Source organism: Alexandromys fortis, unplaced genomic scaffold, assembly GCF_014885135.2.
Source record: "Alexandromys fortis isolate MF-2015 unplaced genomic scaffold, M_Fortis_MF-2015_v1.1 scaffold_19, whole genome shotgun sequence".
Classification (NCBI taxonomy): domain Eukaryota; kingdom Metazoa; phylum Chordata; class Mammalia; order Rodentia; family Cricetidae; genus Alexandromys; species Alexandromys fortis.
The window spans coordinates 13442492-13455293 of NW_026067890.1; the positions used below are offsets into that span (position 1 = coordinate 13442492).

The window sequence follows — 12802 nt, forward strand, 5'->3', positions numbered from 1 at the left end:
CAGGCTTTCTTATTCCTGCCCTCTGGTTTAATTTCTGACCCTGCGCAGTAGCAGACTGTGTTGATTACTGTGCACTATAAAATAGTTTGCTGTCTGAAAGAGCTGTATTCCCAGCTTGTTCTTTGCAAGCAGTCTTAGCGAAATTTTTATTTATACATGAAATGATTATTTATAATTCTAAAATACACAGAATAAAAAAGATGCATGGATGAATGCTCATAGATTAATCACATAGAAAAATATTAGAAACAATCCAAGTGCTTATTGACAAATTAACAGAAAAACAGTAAAACAACAATTGAAAAGAAAATGCTATGTCATATAAAAGGGTAAGTCCCAAAACCATGGGTAAATTTCAAGACCATGTTGAGCAAAAAATGCCAGACGTTTTAGAACATATAATGCATGCTTTTATTTGTATGAAGTTCTAGACTAGGTGCAACAGATCAAAAATGATGTAAGATATACCAAGAGTATATCTTAGGCACAGGGAATGTCTCCAGTAATCCAACAACTGGAAGGTGGGCCTGAGGCTACCCTGTTGTTTTAAACTGAAGTAGGACTGAAATCGTGGTATAGGAATGAAAAAAATCAGTGTAAGCCTGGGTATTGCTCTTGCCTTCCATTGTGTGTGGTTAGGTACACTGGTGCCTTCAAATGAGAAAAACAGTAGTGCCAATAAGAACCAAAGTGTCTACTCCACTTAATGCCTACCATTATGTTGTGCCTCTGCATGCATTTTCTCCTATGCCATTTTCTCCTAGTCTAAGATCCACATGGTTAGTGAATTATTATCCTTCTTTTATAGATGGGGAAAACCCAAGTACAAAGAAGCTAAGTCATTTATTCTCAGCCTCTCACTATTGATTGTCAAGACTGGGTCATGTCCTTGATTTCTGGGCTCCCAGCCGTGGGCTGACTCAATGACACGAGCATGTCTGTTCTATGGCATCGCATGAAAAAGATGAGTTGGTAAGTTTGACAAAACACGCGCTCTTCTTTCCTCAGCAACGTAACTGGTGAGTTTTGGAGAAAAATCCATCAGGTAGGTTTAATACGTGGCTATTTAAACTTTACAAAGAGAATTCCCTCCCTCCAAACATGAAGAAACAACAAAGTGAACACTGGCTTCACAGAGCCCAGGGAACCGACAGGGTATGCACCGGCCAGATTATTGGATTCATACAGCTGTAAGCCCATTGCTTAACCGGGCTTGTGCAAATGGGATCAGTTCCTTGATCTGCCTGGAAGGGAATTTTTCAGCTGTCACTCGGAGCCAAGTACGTCTTTTCCACTGGTCTGCCCTGAAAGATATTCATAATTTGTTTGTGATTTATTGAAACTTGCCTGGCTCGAGAGGAACGGTGTCTTGTAAGCTTCGGTCCTCTCAACTCTCTCCAGCTTGCTCCGCTCTCTTTGTGAAGCTGCCTTCCTGCGAGGTGACCGTGTGGGCCCGTGCTCTCCTCTGAAGTTTTTAAGAGCAGCACGTGATGCCATGCGCAATTTATTCCATCATTTTCTTTATTAAGACACTTAGAGCTTACAACAGGTGGTGCGGGTGTACAGAGAAAGGCAGGAATCGCTGGGTATGTGTGCTCCGGCTGGATAGATTTGCTGGCAACAGTGGCCAAAGCCAGGGTTCTAGAAATTTAGTCTCAAGAGTTAATGATGTTGAAAGGTATTTTAAACCCAAACTGAAGTCTTTTTTAAAAGAATGTAATTATACCCGCATGAAAAAAATAGGATTATCCAAGCAACTCTCATATGTCAATAATCTTTCTAAATAATATGTGAGCAGTTCTCATTTGAAATATGTGCAGATTTCTTACTTCTATGTGTTACACACACTATCAATCAGCTGCTTGAGGCTTGGGGGAATAGATCATACCTTCTTAAATTATAAAGTAACTCATTGTTCACCCAACCCATTTCTTCTGTTTTGTTGCTTTTGCTCCCAGTCATTTTCCTTTTCATTTTATCTTTCCGCCATACCTGTGGGTCAGAGGTCTTATTTGTTCCTCGTACCCGATGACCTGAAGATTGGTGTCGGCAATTCCAGCAGTTATATGAGTTCTGGGTGAGCGTCTTGGCTCTGTCAATAGGAACAAGGAGGAGAGTGACTGTTATTGTCTCATTCCATGAGGCATCAAAAAAAACCAGAACACATTTATTTTGCATAAATCCTTGGGATGTAGGGATTCTTGAGCTTTTCTTAGGCAATACACCAACGTGTACATAACACATAAATCCTTGGGGTGTAGGAATTCAGTATCGCATGACTTCTTAGCCTTTTAGGCCTTAGGGTGGGTCCAGGGCAACTTCTGTCTGTACAGATAAAGACTGTTTCCTTGTGATTTTGATTATTGCTATTTTGTCATCAGAACATATAACTACAAACCTAGCAAGCTAAAACAAAACAAAACAGTAATTACAGTTCTGGTGGTCAGAGTTCCTCAGTTCCAGGTGTTGCCCTGGGCTGCTTTCCTTTGAATGTTGTAGAGGAGAACCCACTTTACTCCTTGCTTCTAGAATAGAGGCGTTAAAGACAGTATTTGCACCCAGAACCCCTGTTCCTGTTGACATATCTCTTCTTCCTCTGAAATTCTGCTTCTGTTTTATAAGGACCTTTATGGTTACATAGAAAATCTTTCCATCTTAAGATCCTTAACTTCATCTACAAATATTTGGCCACTTACAGACTTTGGAACTTGGGCCATGCACCTACCCCCCCCACCCCTGTGTGTGTGTGTGTTTTGTACACATGTGCACAGTATTCTTCTTTGCATCATAGTCCTGATCATCAACCAGCTGTTTGGTACTGATACGAGTCATAGGCAAATTGGCATCAGGAGAACCATAGAATTTTTAGAGCTCTTTTAACCTTTTCTTGTATCTTTCTCCATGCAGAAGTCAAAGCAACAATGCTCTGTCAACTCTATAGAACAACAACATGGCTCAGAGCACACAGCCTTGTTGATCCATGCATTCTTTGAGCTTGATACAGAGAACCTTCTGGGTCTTGAAATCTTAGTGCTAATGGCTGGCTGGCACGTTTCTGAGATATCACGCCCACCAGAGACGTAAAGCAAACCTAATCCTCTGGATAAAGGCCTCAAATCCACAGATTTCCAACTCCATCTCTCCAGTGAGTTCCGATCATTCTAAGAGCTTAGGAGAGATGCTGAAGGACCCTCTCACGGCCAACTTCCATAGAACACGACATCATCCGTAAGAACTGTGTGCTCTTCTGTCGGCATCAGAATGAAAAAATGGAAAATTGGCATCGGAATGGAAAACTGTGCCTGTCTGAACTGAAAGACCTTTATTCTCTTTGCATATTTCTAGAAACTGGTCTGTAGAGGGACAGCATGAGCAATGCATTTGGTAAGATGGCAGGGACAAGGCAGGGACGTCTGAGACATTAAGGTTTACAGTCTAAGGATGACGGGGGCATTGAAGGAATTTAGGGTAGCATGGAGAGGAGGGTGAGAAGTCAGGATGGCTCCTACTGAGCAGGAAAATGGGGAATGAGCAGCGCTTGGAAGAATAACATAGGTTAAGTTGTAATTGTTAGTGATCTATGAATGTCAAATGGTTGGCTGTGTGATTCGAGACTCAGGAGGTTTGGGTTCGGTATATACATTTATTGCTCAGTAGCTAAAATATGATAAATAGGAATTCTACTGGGGAGAGTATACTTAGGAGGAAAGATAGCATAATTACGGGACTCAAGGGGTGAGCAAACATTGAGAGGCCTGGCCAAAAAAAGGTTTGCTAAACACCAGCAGCAGCAGCAGCACCACCACCCACCCACCAAACAAACTAAGCAGTGGAGGTTAAGTGGGACATGGAAGGAATTGGTGAGAAGATGAGAAGGTAATGAGGAAGGTCTTTCGGAGGTTAGAGTTAAGGGTTATTTTGTCCTCCCAAGTCAATTGGATGCAAACATGCTACTTGTTATCAATTGGGGGAGGGGGATAATCCCATTAAAGACTTTGTAATTTGATCCAGAGGGAAGAGCAAGCTGAGAGTCAAGGAAGAGGAAAAATTGACTTCATCCTTTGCTCTTTCTTAAATCCTGAGAAACGTGTGTGCCTCAAGCACTCCTCCTTTCAATCCCACAAACCAGGGAATCAGGAAAACACATTAGCACCCTAGTATAGAGTAGGAACCCAGAGCTGGAGGGGAAACAGCACCAAGACAAGAGGAAACGGGGGAGGGGCGAGAAAGCTTCCCCTGTCGCTTGGAGAATCTGCTGCAAGGCGTGGGAAGGGAGGGAAGTGGGGAAGGTACCCTGCAGACGTCAGCCAGACACTTTGCCTCTGGGCATGTGGGAAAGAACTGAAGGAGGAGGGAAAGCGTCGCTTTAGGGTCAGATGGAGGAGCTCCTGCGGCTGCTTTTGAGTGAGGATCTGGAGAGCTGGAGCGTTCTGCTCCCGTTCTCCCCTCCAGGAGGCCATTTCTACATTTTTTAACCCAAATAAAGAGGGGGCGCTGGGCTAAGCCGGTGTAAGTCGCTCTGAGCAGCAGACCTCGATTCGGCCCCTGGCTAAGGCCTGAGAGGTGGTCTTAGGGGACGCTGAAGTTACACGGTGGCGGGAGGGGAAGGGTCTCCAAGCTCCTCTCCAATCACGCCGGCTGCTGAAGCTATTTGCATATATTATGCTAATAGGGACCTCCCGCTCCGCTCCCACCCGCGCTCCCGCCCTCTCGTGGGTCCAGCGGGCTGGGCGAAGGTGAATATATTATGCTAATAAGGAGGCTCCTGCGGGAGGGGGCGGTCTGTGCTCGAGGCGCGCGCACACTGTCTCACACACACACACACACGAGCATCCCGGGGTATTTAAGGCTCGCACACGCGAGGCTGCGGAGCTACTTCTGGGGCCTCGCGATTGCTGCTTGGGTCGTTCGGTTCTTCTCTTTCCTCTTATCCCTCTGCTACCTCTCGGGGACCGCGCTCTCGCCGCGTCCCTCTGCATTTCTTTTTCTTTTCGGCCTTGAACTGATCCAGGTGGGAGACAGGTCGGCCCGTGGAAAGCCCCAGAATAGGTAGAGATAGGCAGGCAGACGCAACAGGTCGGAGCAGGGAGACAGACCCGCGAACCCTGCGCCTCTGCGCGGGGGACCACTAAGGAGGTGTCGGATCTTGAGGGGTCAGAAGAGCTGCCCTGGTGGGTTTGATTTTTAGCTGTGACCCCCGGCGCCACACAACCCCCGGCCGGAGGGTCCTCTTTACTCTCTCAGCTGGAAGGGGAGAATCAGCAGAATGGTCCACAGCTGCTGATCCGGACTCCGAGCCAATCTCAGGGCCACCTCCGACCCGGGGCTCCGACTCCACCAACTAGTTGTGCAGCCGCAGGGACTGAACTTTGGGGGAATCGGCCTTTCCTCTCCTTCTAAGATTATTGGAGGAGGTAGAGGGTGGAAGGCTTAGCGGAGACTAGCGACCCCGCCACGATGTTGGTGAAGAAGCTTGCAGGAAAAGGAGGGGGACGAGAGCCTGGATCCGAAGATCCGCGCCCCTTGGGACAGCGTTGTGCTGGCACCATGGCCTCGTGCGCGGCTCTGGCGACCCTCTTGTCAGTGGTTGCGGTGGTGTTTTGCTTGTATCTTGGGGTGAAAACCAACGACCTCCAGGCGAGGATTGCCGCTCTTGAATCTGCCAAAGAAACCCCTTCCTTTCGTCCGCTGCCTGAAATCATGGACGAGCTCAAGGCTATGGTTCAGGAGAAAGTGGAGCGTCTCTTGGCTCAGGTGTGAAAGGTTGGGGGTAAATTGCACGTGGATACTGTTTGGCACAGGTGTGAGTCCTGCGTGCAGGGCTAATTTCAGCCCTTACTGGCTGCACAGTTGGTTTGACTGTGGGTACCGAGTATGGAGTGTGTCTTAAGAAGCTTGAATATTGATAGATATGTAGCTGAACCCTTCCCTCACTCTCCCGCAGTTCTTGCATGCTAAACATGTATGGAGGTCTAAAAGAGGGAAGGGTGGCCTGGGTAGTGGGAGTGTGGGGTCGAGCATTTCATTTCTTTTAGTTTTCTGGAGCCTCTTGTCTCTCAGTTCTACGGAGAATATTCGTTAGAGACATAAAATCTCCTATCGCCTTCCCAGGTAAAGGTTAGAAAGTGTTATTAATATACTAACGATAATCACTTTCAAGTGAAACAATTTTATACAGATTCAAAGTCATAAATTTCACCCTTCGAATCTTTTCATGTTCGAACACTTAAAAAGTTTTCTATTTGGCAAGGGCAGGTATTGAAGAAAGCCGAGCCATTAACGCTGAGAGTTGAAAGGAAACACATTATCTTCAAGGCTCGGTTCAACTCGTTAGGGTTTTTTTTTGTTTTTTTGTTTTTTTTTTTTTTGAGGAATTTACTTCCAATAGAGAGGCTGTTTAGCAGTTGCTATTCACAAGTGTGCTATTGGCCCACCCTATCTTCAGACCTGCGGTGTTCCACTGCCAGGTTTTGCACTGACTGCCTATGTTTGGGTCCGAGGAGAAGGTGGTGGAGACTCGAGAAAGATGTTAGCCAAACCCTGCAATCCTGCTACCACGTCAGTGGTCACTGTCTTATTTTAGGACTTGGATACGGTTACTTTTTGGTTAGTGTCCAAGTACGTATGTAAATATTCCTTATGCAAGCTATCGAATGCTGGGAAATCAGGCATGTAGCCAGAGAGTCCCTGAGTCCAGTTCTCGTCAGCGCTACTGACGATTGTGCTAATACCTCTGCTTTTCCCACAGAAATCCTATGAACACATGGCTAAAATACGGATCGCCAGAGAGGCACCTTCAGAGTGCAACTGCCCAGCAGGTAAAACAGACCTCGTTTGACAGTATTTCCTCCACAGCAGAACAAGCGCGCGCACACACACACACACACACACACACACACACACACACACACACACACGGTCTTGTGCTGTCAAGTCTACCTGTAATAATAGTAAAGAAAGAATGCAGGCCCAACCTGCTTTAATAAAACCAACATGTCTCAGTTCAAAAGAGGGCCACCCCCCTCCCACTATTATTTTGTGCAGGATACTAAGGTCTGCTATTGTAAAACGAGAAAGCTAGATATGACCAACATGGATAATATAGATAAGATGATATACAAAGACAGAGTTCTTAAGAGTCACAGATTGGAAGTCTTCCATGATATTATTAAATAATGTCAATTTTTTGTGTGCATATGTGTGTGAAAATGTCTGTTGAACTCTTAGATTCTGAATTCCCTGGTGTCTAATGCTACATCATGGCAGGTTTGTTGCCTGCCTTTGGTATATAGCTATACATGCAAGTCACCTATCCTTCCCCACTGGCTTGTATTCTGTCCTATCAAAGAGGCACTCTGTCCTGCCCCCACAGCAGAAGACAATGCTAAGAATATTCTCTATCTTGAACTCCCATTACAAACGATTGCACTCTCAATGGCCTTTCAGGATGGGTCCCTATGTTTTTACAGTATCTGTGTGCAGTTTTAGGGAACTATGTTAATGGCGGTACCTAAGAGGTTGGGGAAGAGAGGTATCAGTTAGTAGAACCCTACACCCCATCTAGCCGAGGTAATTGTAATTCCTTTCACAGATCTCTGAGACTCAGCATGTATCTGTAGATTTAGCAATTTAAAAGATCTTGGATGATGGTCATCAAACCCCATGAGTGTTAACGTTTTCTCAGATGAACGCTGTATTCATTTATGAACATTTAGTTTCTTTTATCAGGCATTTAAGTGACTTTCACATTTTGTATAATGTTCAAGAATATGATACTTAGTTATTTATGTAGATAGTTATTGCCTAGTTGCATTTGGTCAATGAGAGATCACAGAGTGTAGGATAGAGAGGTCTTATAAGATTATATCATGTATTGGTATTAGTAATTCCAGTTTATGAAGTACAGTGTATGAAACTGTCTAACATAGTTCTCCCTGTTAAGAGGTACATGACTGTATATGAAAAGGCTAGTTCCTTTATCTCCTTGATATCCTGAATTAGTTTTTGACATGGTCAACACAGTTGCCATCAGTTTAAAATATGAACACTGGGTTGTATAACATATACATTAAAACAACTTTTTTACAAATTACATTTAGTGTGTGTGTGTGTGTGTGTGTGCGCACGCGTGTGAGCATGTGTGTCCTCATGTGTATGGAAGTCAGAGGAAAGCTTGCAGGAGTTAGCTTTGTAATTCCACCAAGTGGATCCCAGGGATCAAAGCCAGGCCATCAGGCTTGGTGACAAGTGCCTTTACCCCCTGAGCCACCTCACTGGTCCTACGGCACAGCAATTATATGTCCAATTACACTGTTCACCATACTGGGACTATTTTTTTTTCCAAATAAACGCTTTCAGTTAGGAAAACACTGTTAGAATGATGGTGAAAACCTCTATTTCAGCTATGCCGAAGGTTGAGGTAGGAGGATTGCAAGTTCAGTGCCTACCTGGGCTATAACTTAAATATATTCTCAAAATCAAAAGCCTACAAAAAAAAGTTTGGATACCTGATATAGCTGAGATTTAGAACACTAGCCTAGCATTTGTGAGACCCTAGGCCTAACCCCCCCCCCCGCCAGTACACAGGGGAAATGCATATATGTTATATATAGTAATAATAAGTATATAATATGTAAATATTTGTAAATTTATATTATATGTGAAAAATATATATGAATATTTGAACATTGAGGTTACCTGTTATGTTAGAAGAAGGTCGAGAAGGAGCTAGCATTTGAACATGTAGCTTTTGTTCTTAGTTGTTTTGAGTTGGTGCAGACACAGAAGTCAGATATCTAAGGAAGCCACATTTCCAGCGGAGGATTAAACACAACCACCTCATCACTGCTTGGGATTTAACTTCTAAGACACCTGGTACTGAAAGTCACTGAGCACACCCCTTAGAGTCCAGACCTTTTGGTACGCAATGCTTCTGTTAGCTCTGTGTAAAGCAGTTAGTGTTTAATTCGCTGAATTCTTTCTTAAGTTTGGTACAGTGCTGAGAAGTGATGTCTACAGCCCGCATTCTATTTTCCGGGAAGACGTCACCGCTCGTGATGTCTAATGCAACCTAATTATCATTGGATCTGGGAGGAAGCTACCGCATTTAGAGTTGGACTTATGTTATCTTGGAAGACTACACTGGAGCGTTTTTCACTATAACACGAGAATTTAAATGGGATTTCCTAGGCTTCCCCTCCTACCCCCACAGCCTGGGTTGGCTCTCTGGAACAGCTGCTTTACCTCCTCATCACCACTAGAGCCCCGCATCACATCAGTTTTTCCCTGGCTTCTGGAGCAGAAACACTTGGAAGGTGTGTGTACCTTCTAGTGCACAGAACCAGATCATCACTGTTCTGGAAGCACGCCCTTCTGCTTGGATGATCATCAGGCATTCTAAAAATAAAGACGCTACATCCTGGAGGGAACGATTGTGAAGTATGGTCAGTGAGATGTTGTCTTAGGGGATGAGCGGGCCAGCCAAGGACTAGAAGGGGGGGACACAGCGCTTCCCGCCTGGGGTGGCCCTAGCTGTGGGTCACTGGCTGAGAGTAGTCACAATGACAGTGGTTGGCAGGACAGGGCTAGACAAGTCTGTGACCTCAGCTCAGTTCCTGTGGACAGATGCCCACCCCTTGAAGTTGACACTCTTGTTGACAGTCTCAGTAACAGAGCCAAAGGCTGGCCGCGAAAAAGCAAGGCTGTGTTGTTTGTATTCACTCCAAGGGCTCTTGCTAGGCCACGGTTTGTGCCGGGTTTCTCCAGGTGTGGGCTGTAGGGAAGTCATAACAGTTGAAGCCGGTTGGTTTGCTTTTCTCACAGGAAGGGGGTATTGGGAGAACGATGAGCTGTTTATAGAATAGCTTTTAAATATAAGAGATGTACTCTGATTTTCATAGCAACTTGGAGAGTCAACTGCAAGCAATCTGCTTTTATAGATGAGGAAGCTGGGGAAAATAGTTAATATACTAAAGCCAAGGTGAGGGTTCATGTGTGTATCTGAGGGAACGGGAAGTCCAAGATCTAATGAGGCGTCGAGAATGAACTTTCAGAGCAGAATATCTCCGGACTGGAATTCTGGATCTGCTACTGATAATGTGTGACCTTGACCTTGGTTGAATTAAAGAACCAAATATGTTCCACTTTCTCATCTGAAAATAGCACACACACACATACAAGTACACACACATTTGCACACACACACATGCACACACACACGCGTGCACACACAAAAGCCTTTCTCGTAGGAAGATATTTGTAAACAATCTGATGTTTTAGTGGGTGTGTGTTGTTACCTTTTTGCCTCAGTGCTCTACAAACACTTCACCAATAAGCTACACTGCTGAGCCAGACCCTTACGCCTGTTATTTTCCTTGCTATCTAATTCTAGTGCACAGAGTTACATGATATAGGTAGGAAAGAATCTTTGAGATGCTTGCTCGGAGCCCAGTGTCTAACAACAAGCTTTGAACTAGAACTATGGTTAATTGTGCAGATATGTATGTAGATCATCCACACAGATAATCATACTTGAGTTTCTCTTGTTGCTGTACCAGTAACATTTGGTTCTTTACAGATATTTACATTCATCTCTTAAATTATTTTTATCAACACTACAGGGAGAATTTGGGCATTTTAGGTGAAGTGGGGGCTGAAGTCCACAGGACCAGGGCTTACTTGAGCATGGGATAGTCAAAAGTATCTTTGAAGTTTCGGTATCAGATATTTATAGATAGCTTACCTATCTGACTCATTTTCAGACTTATTTTTAGCAGCTTTACAGAGGTATCATTTATATTTCACCCATTTTAAGGTCTGCGATAAATTTATATTTGGGTCCCCATCCACTGCAGTCTAGTTTTATCATTTTGTCTCCTGACAGCTCACATTTACTTCACTCGTGAACTCGAGAGAAGCTTTATTTTAGAAAGGTTTTGCTTTGGAGAAACTCCAGGATAATGAACCAAAAAAAATTTTCTCCATCAAAGCTCTGGTTAGCAGAGCAGTTGACTTAGCTGTAGTGGGGCCTGGAAGATCGGGCTGGCATTTGGGTCTTGGCCTCTGTAAAACTTGACCTTAAGATGAGAGAATCAGTTGGCTCATTCTGTGGATAGAATTTTGTCTTGTTCGCTCTTGGTGACTTACATAAAAGTATGTGTAAGTCAGGGATGTTTGTGGAAGGGCTTCTATGGATAAGCTGATAGAGAATGGGGGTGGGCAGACAGCCAAACAGAAGAGGTTGAGACCAGTAGATATTCTCTGAGGTCCCTGAATTCCTTCCACCTCTACAGAAATGGTTATATATGAAGCAGGAGTATGTGTAAACAAATTGAGGAACCTCCTGTTCTTAACTGTAAGTGAGACAGACACAGGTGTCTGGCTGAAGGACATCATTTCTCGTGGTTTCAGAAGAATCCTTAGATTACCTTTCTTAGATAAAGTATAGAAAACTATTTCTTACTAATATTTCATCTAGGCTATACCCCAACCCTTTTTAAAAAAGAGTCTGTACAACAAAGGGAGTACGTTAAGGAAGAGTCATAATGCATAGCTCTTAGTCATATAAAGGAGCAGCAGAAGCAGTTTGTAGACCATGAATGCAAATGCTTAAATATTATTTAATGAGAATGACAGACATTCTTCTCTTGTAAGGCGAAACAACACAGCGAGACATGCCAGTGCCTCCAGGCATTCATGTTAAATTGTTTTGGGTCTAATGAGAACAACAGTTTGGGTGTGGCACTTTCAGTTGGTCTTGTAGTGACAGCTGGCAAAATGCCCCAGCCAAAGGACCAAGGACAAATTGCCTCTTGAAGTGGCACTCTGGTGTTGAACTTCTTGTTTTCTGCTCTTGTCTTTAAGCAGACAGGCTGTTTATATTCTTTTTCTTAGTGTTTCGAGGAACTGGGAGTTACCAGAGAGAAAGGTATCAGTTCTTCACGGAGTCCAGTTCATTCTTGCTCATTCTAGCGAGATTTAGGAACATGTCCTCTCTTAGGGCTGCAGTGATTTACTCTGCTTCCGACTGCTTTGTCATTGTGCAGAAGCAACCACACGCTGCTGATGACATCAGAGCCTGTCTGGCAGGCTTAGGTCTGGGAATGGAGAAGGAATGTTTGATCAGCATCAGGATTAGGTAGAGGGGAGCATGCAAGGAGACATGCCAGAATCAGGACCGGAATGCTCTGCATGGGGTGGGAGAGGAGGGAGGGAGTGGGTGTTTCCTGCCCCAGGGTCATCCCACTAGACACTTACCCAAGTAGCATCAGCCTGCTATCTGGAGTGGAAGCCGTCCAAGAATGACCATGAAAAAGTGTTTTCGTTCCCTCCTACGCCTTTATAAACATTACTTGGTAGTTTGGTGGAAGCTGAGAATGTGAAAACAAGGCGTGAGTCAGTCTGGTCTAAACACAGAGCCATCCCCACCCTCCTCGGTTTGCCAATATGGGTGAAATTTTGTGCCATGGTTTTACGTACCGCAATATTTAACGCTCTTCACCCCTTCCCCTAATTTGTGTTTAGAACAGACTGCGGTTTGCTCAAATGCCTGATTTCCAGACATGGATATTTATTGGTATCTTTTGGGATTTGTTCTGCAGTTCTACATAGGAAAAAAAAAACCTGCTTAAAATGTGCCTTTAAAAAGGAGTAAATGCTAAGCATGGGACGCTAAAGGAAACTCTCTGAGGAGTTAGAAGTGAGCACTTTTCCCTGGTGTTCTAATTCCTTCAAATGACTATTCTGTAGGTCACTGGAGGATAGAATTCCTTGAAGAAGTGACACCAAGAGCAAGCACCTCCTC

General features: G+C 44.3%; 1 protein-coding gene across 2 annotated transcripts in view; it reads left to right on the top strand.

Annotated features, from left to right (window-relative positions):
- The first annotated feature begins 4894 nt into the window (after window positions 1-4894).
- Col25a1 (collagen type XXV alpha 1 chain) overlaps window positions 4895-12802 on the top strand; it is a 373530-nt gene continuing 365622 nt past the window's right edge. For both annotated transcript variants that reach the window (XM_050126611.1, XM_050125851.1), the window contains exons 1-2: window positions 4895-5754; window positions 6749-6818. In XM_050126611.1, the coding sequence (XP_049982568.1) occupies window positions 5458-5754; window positions 6749-6818 (367 nt within the window). In that variant the 5' untranslated portion in view covers window positions 4895-5457. The remainder of the gene's footprint in view (window positions 5755-6748; window positions 6819-12802) is intronic.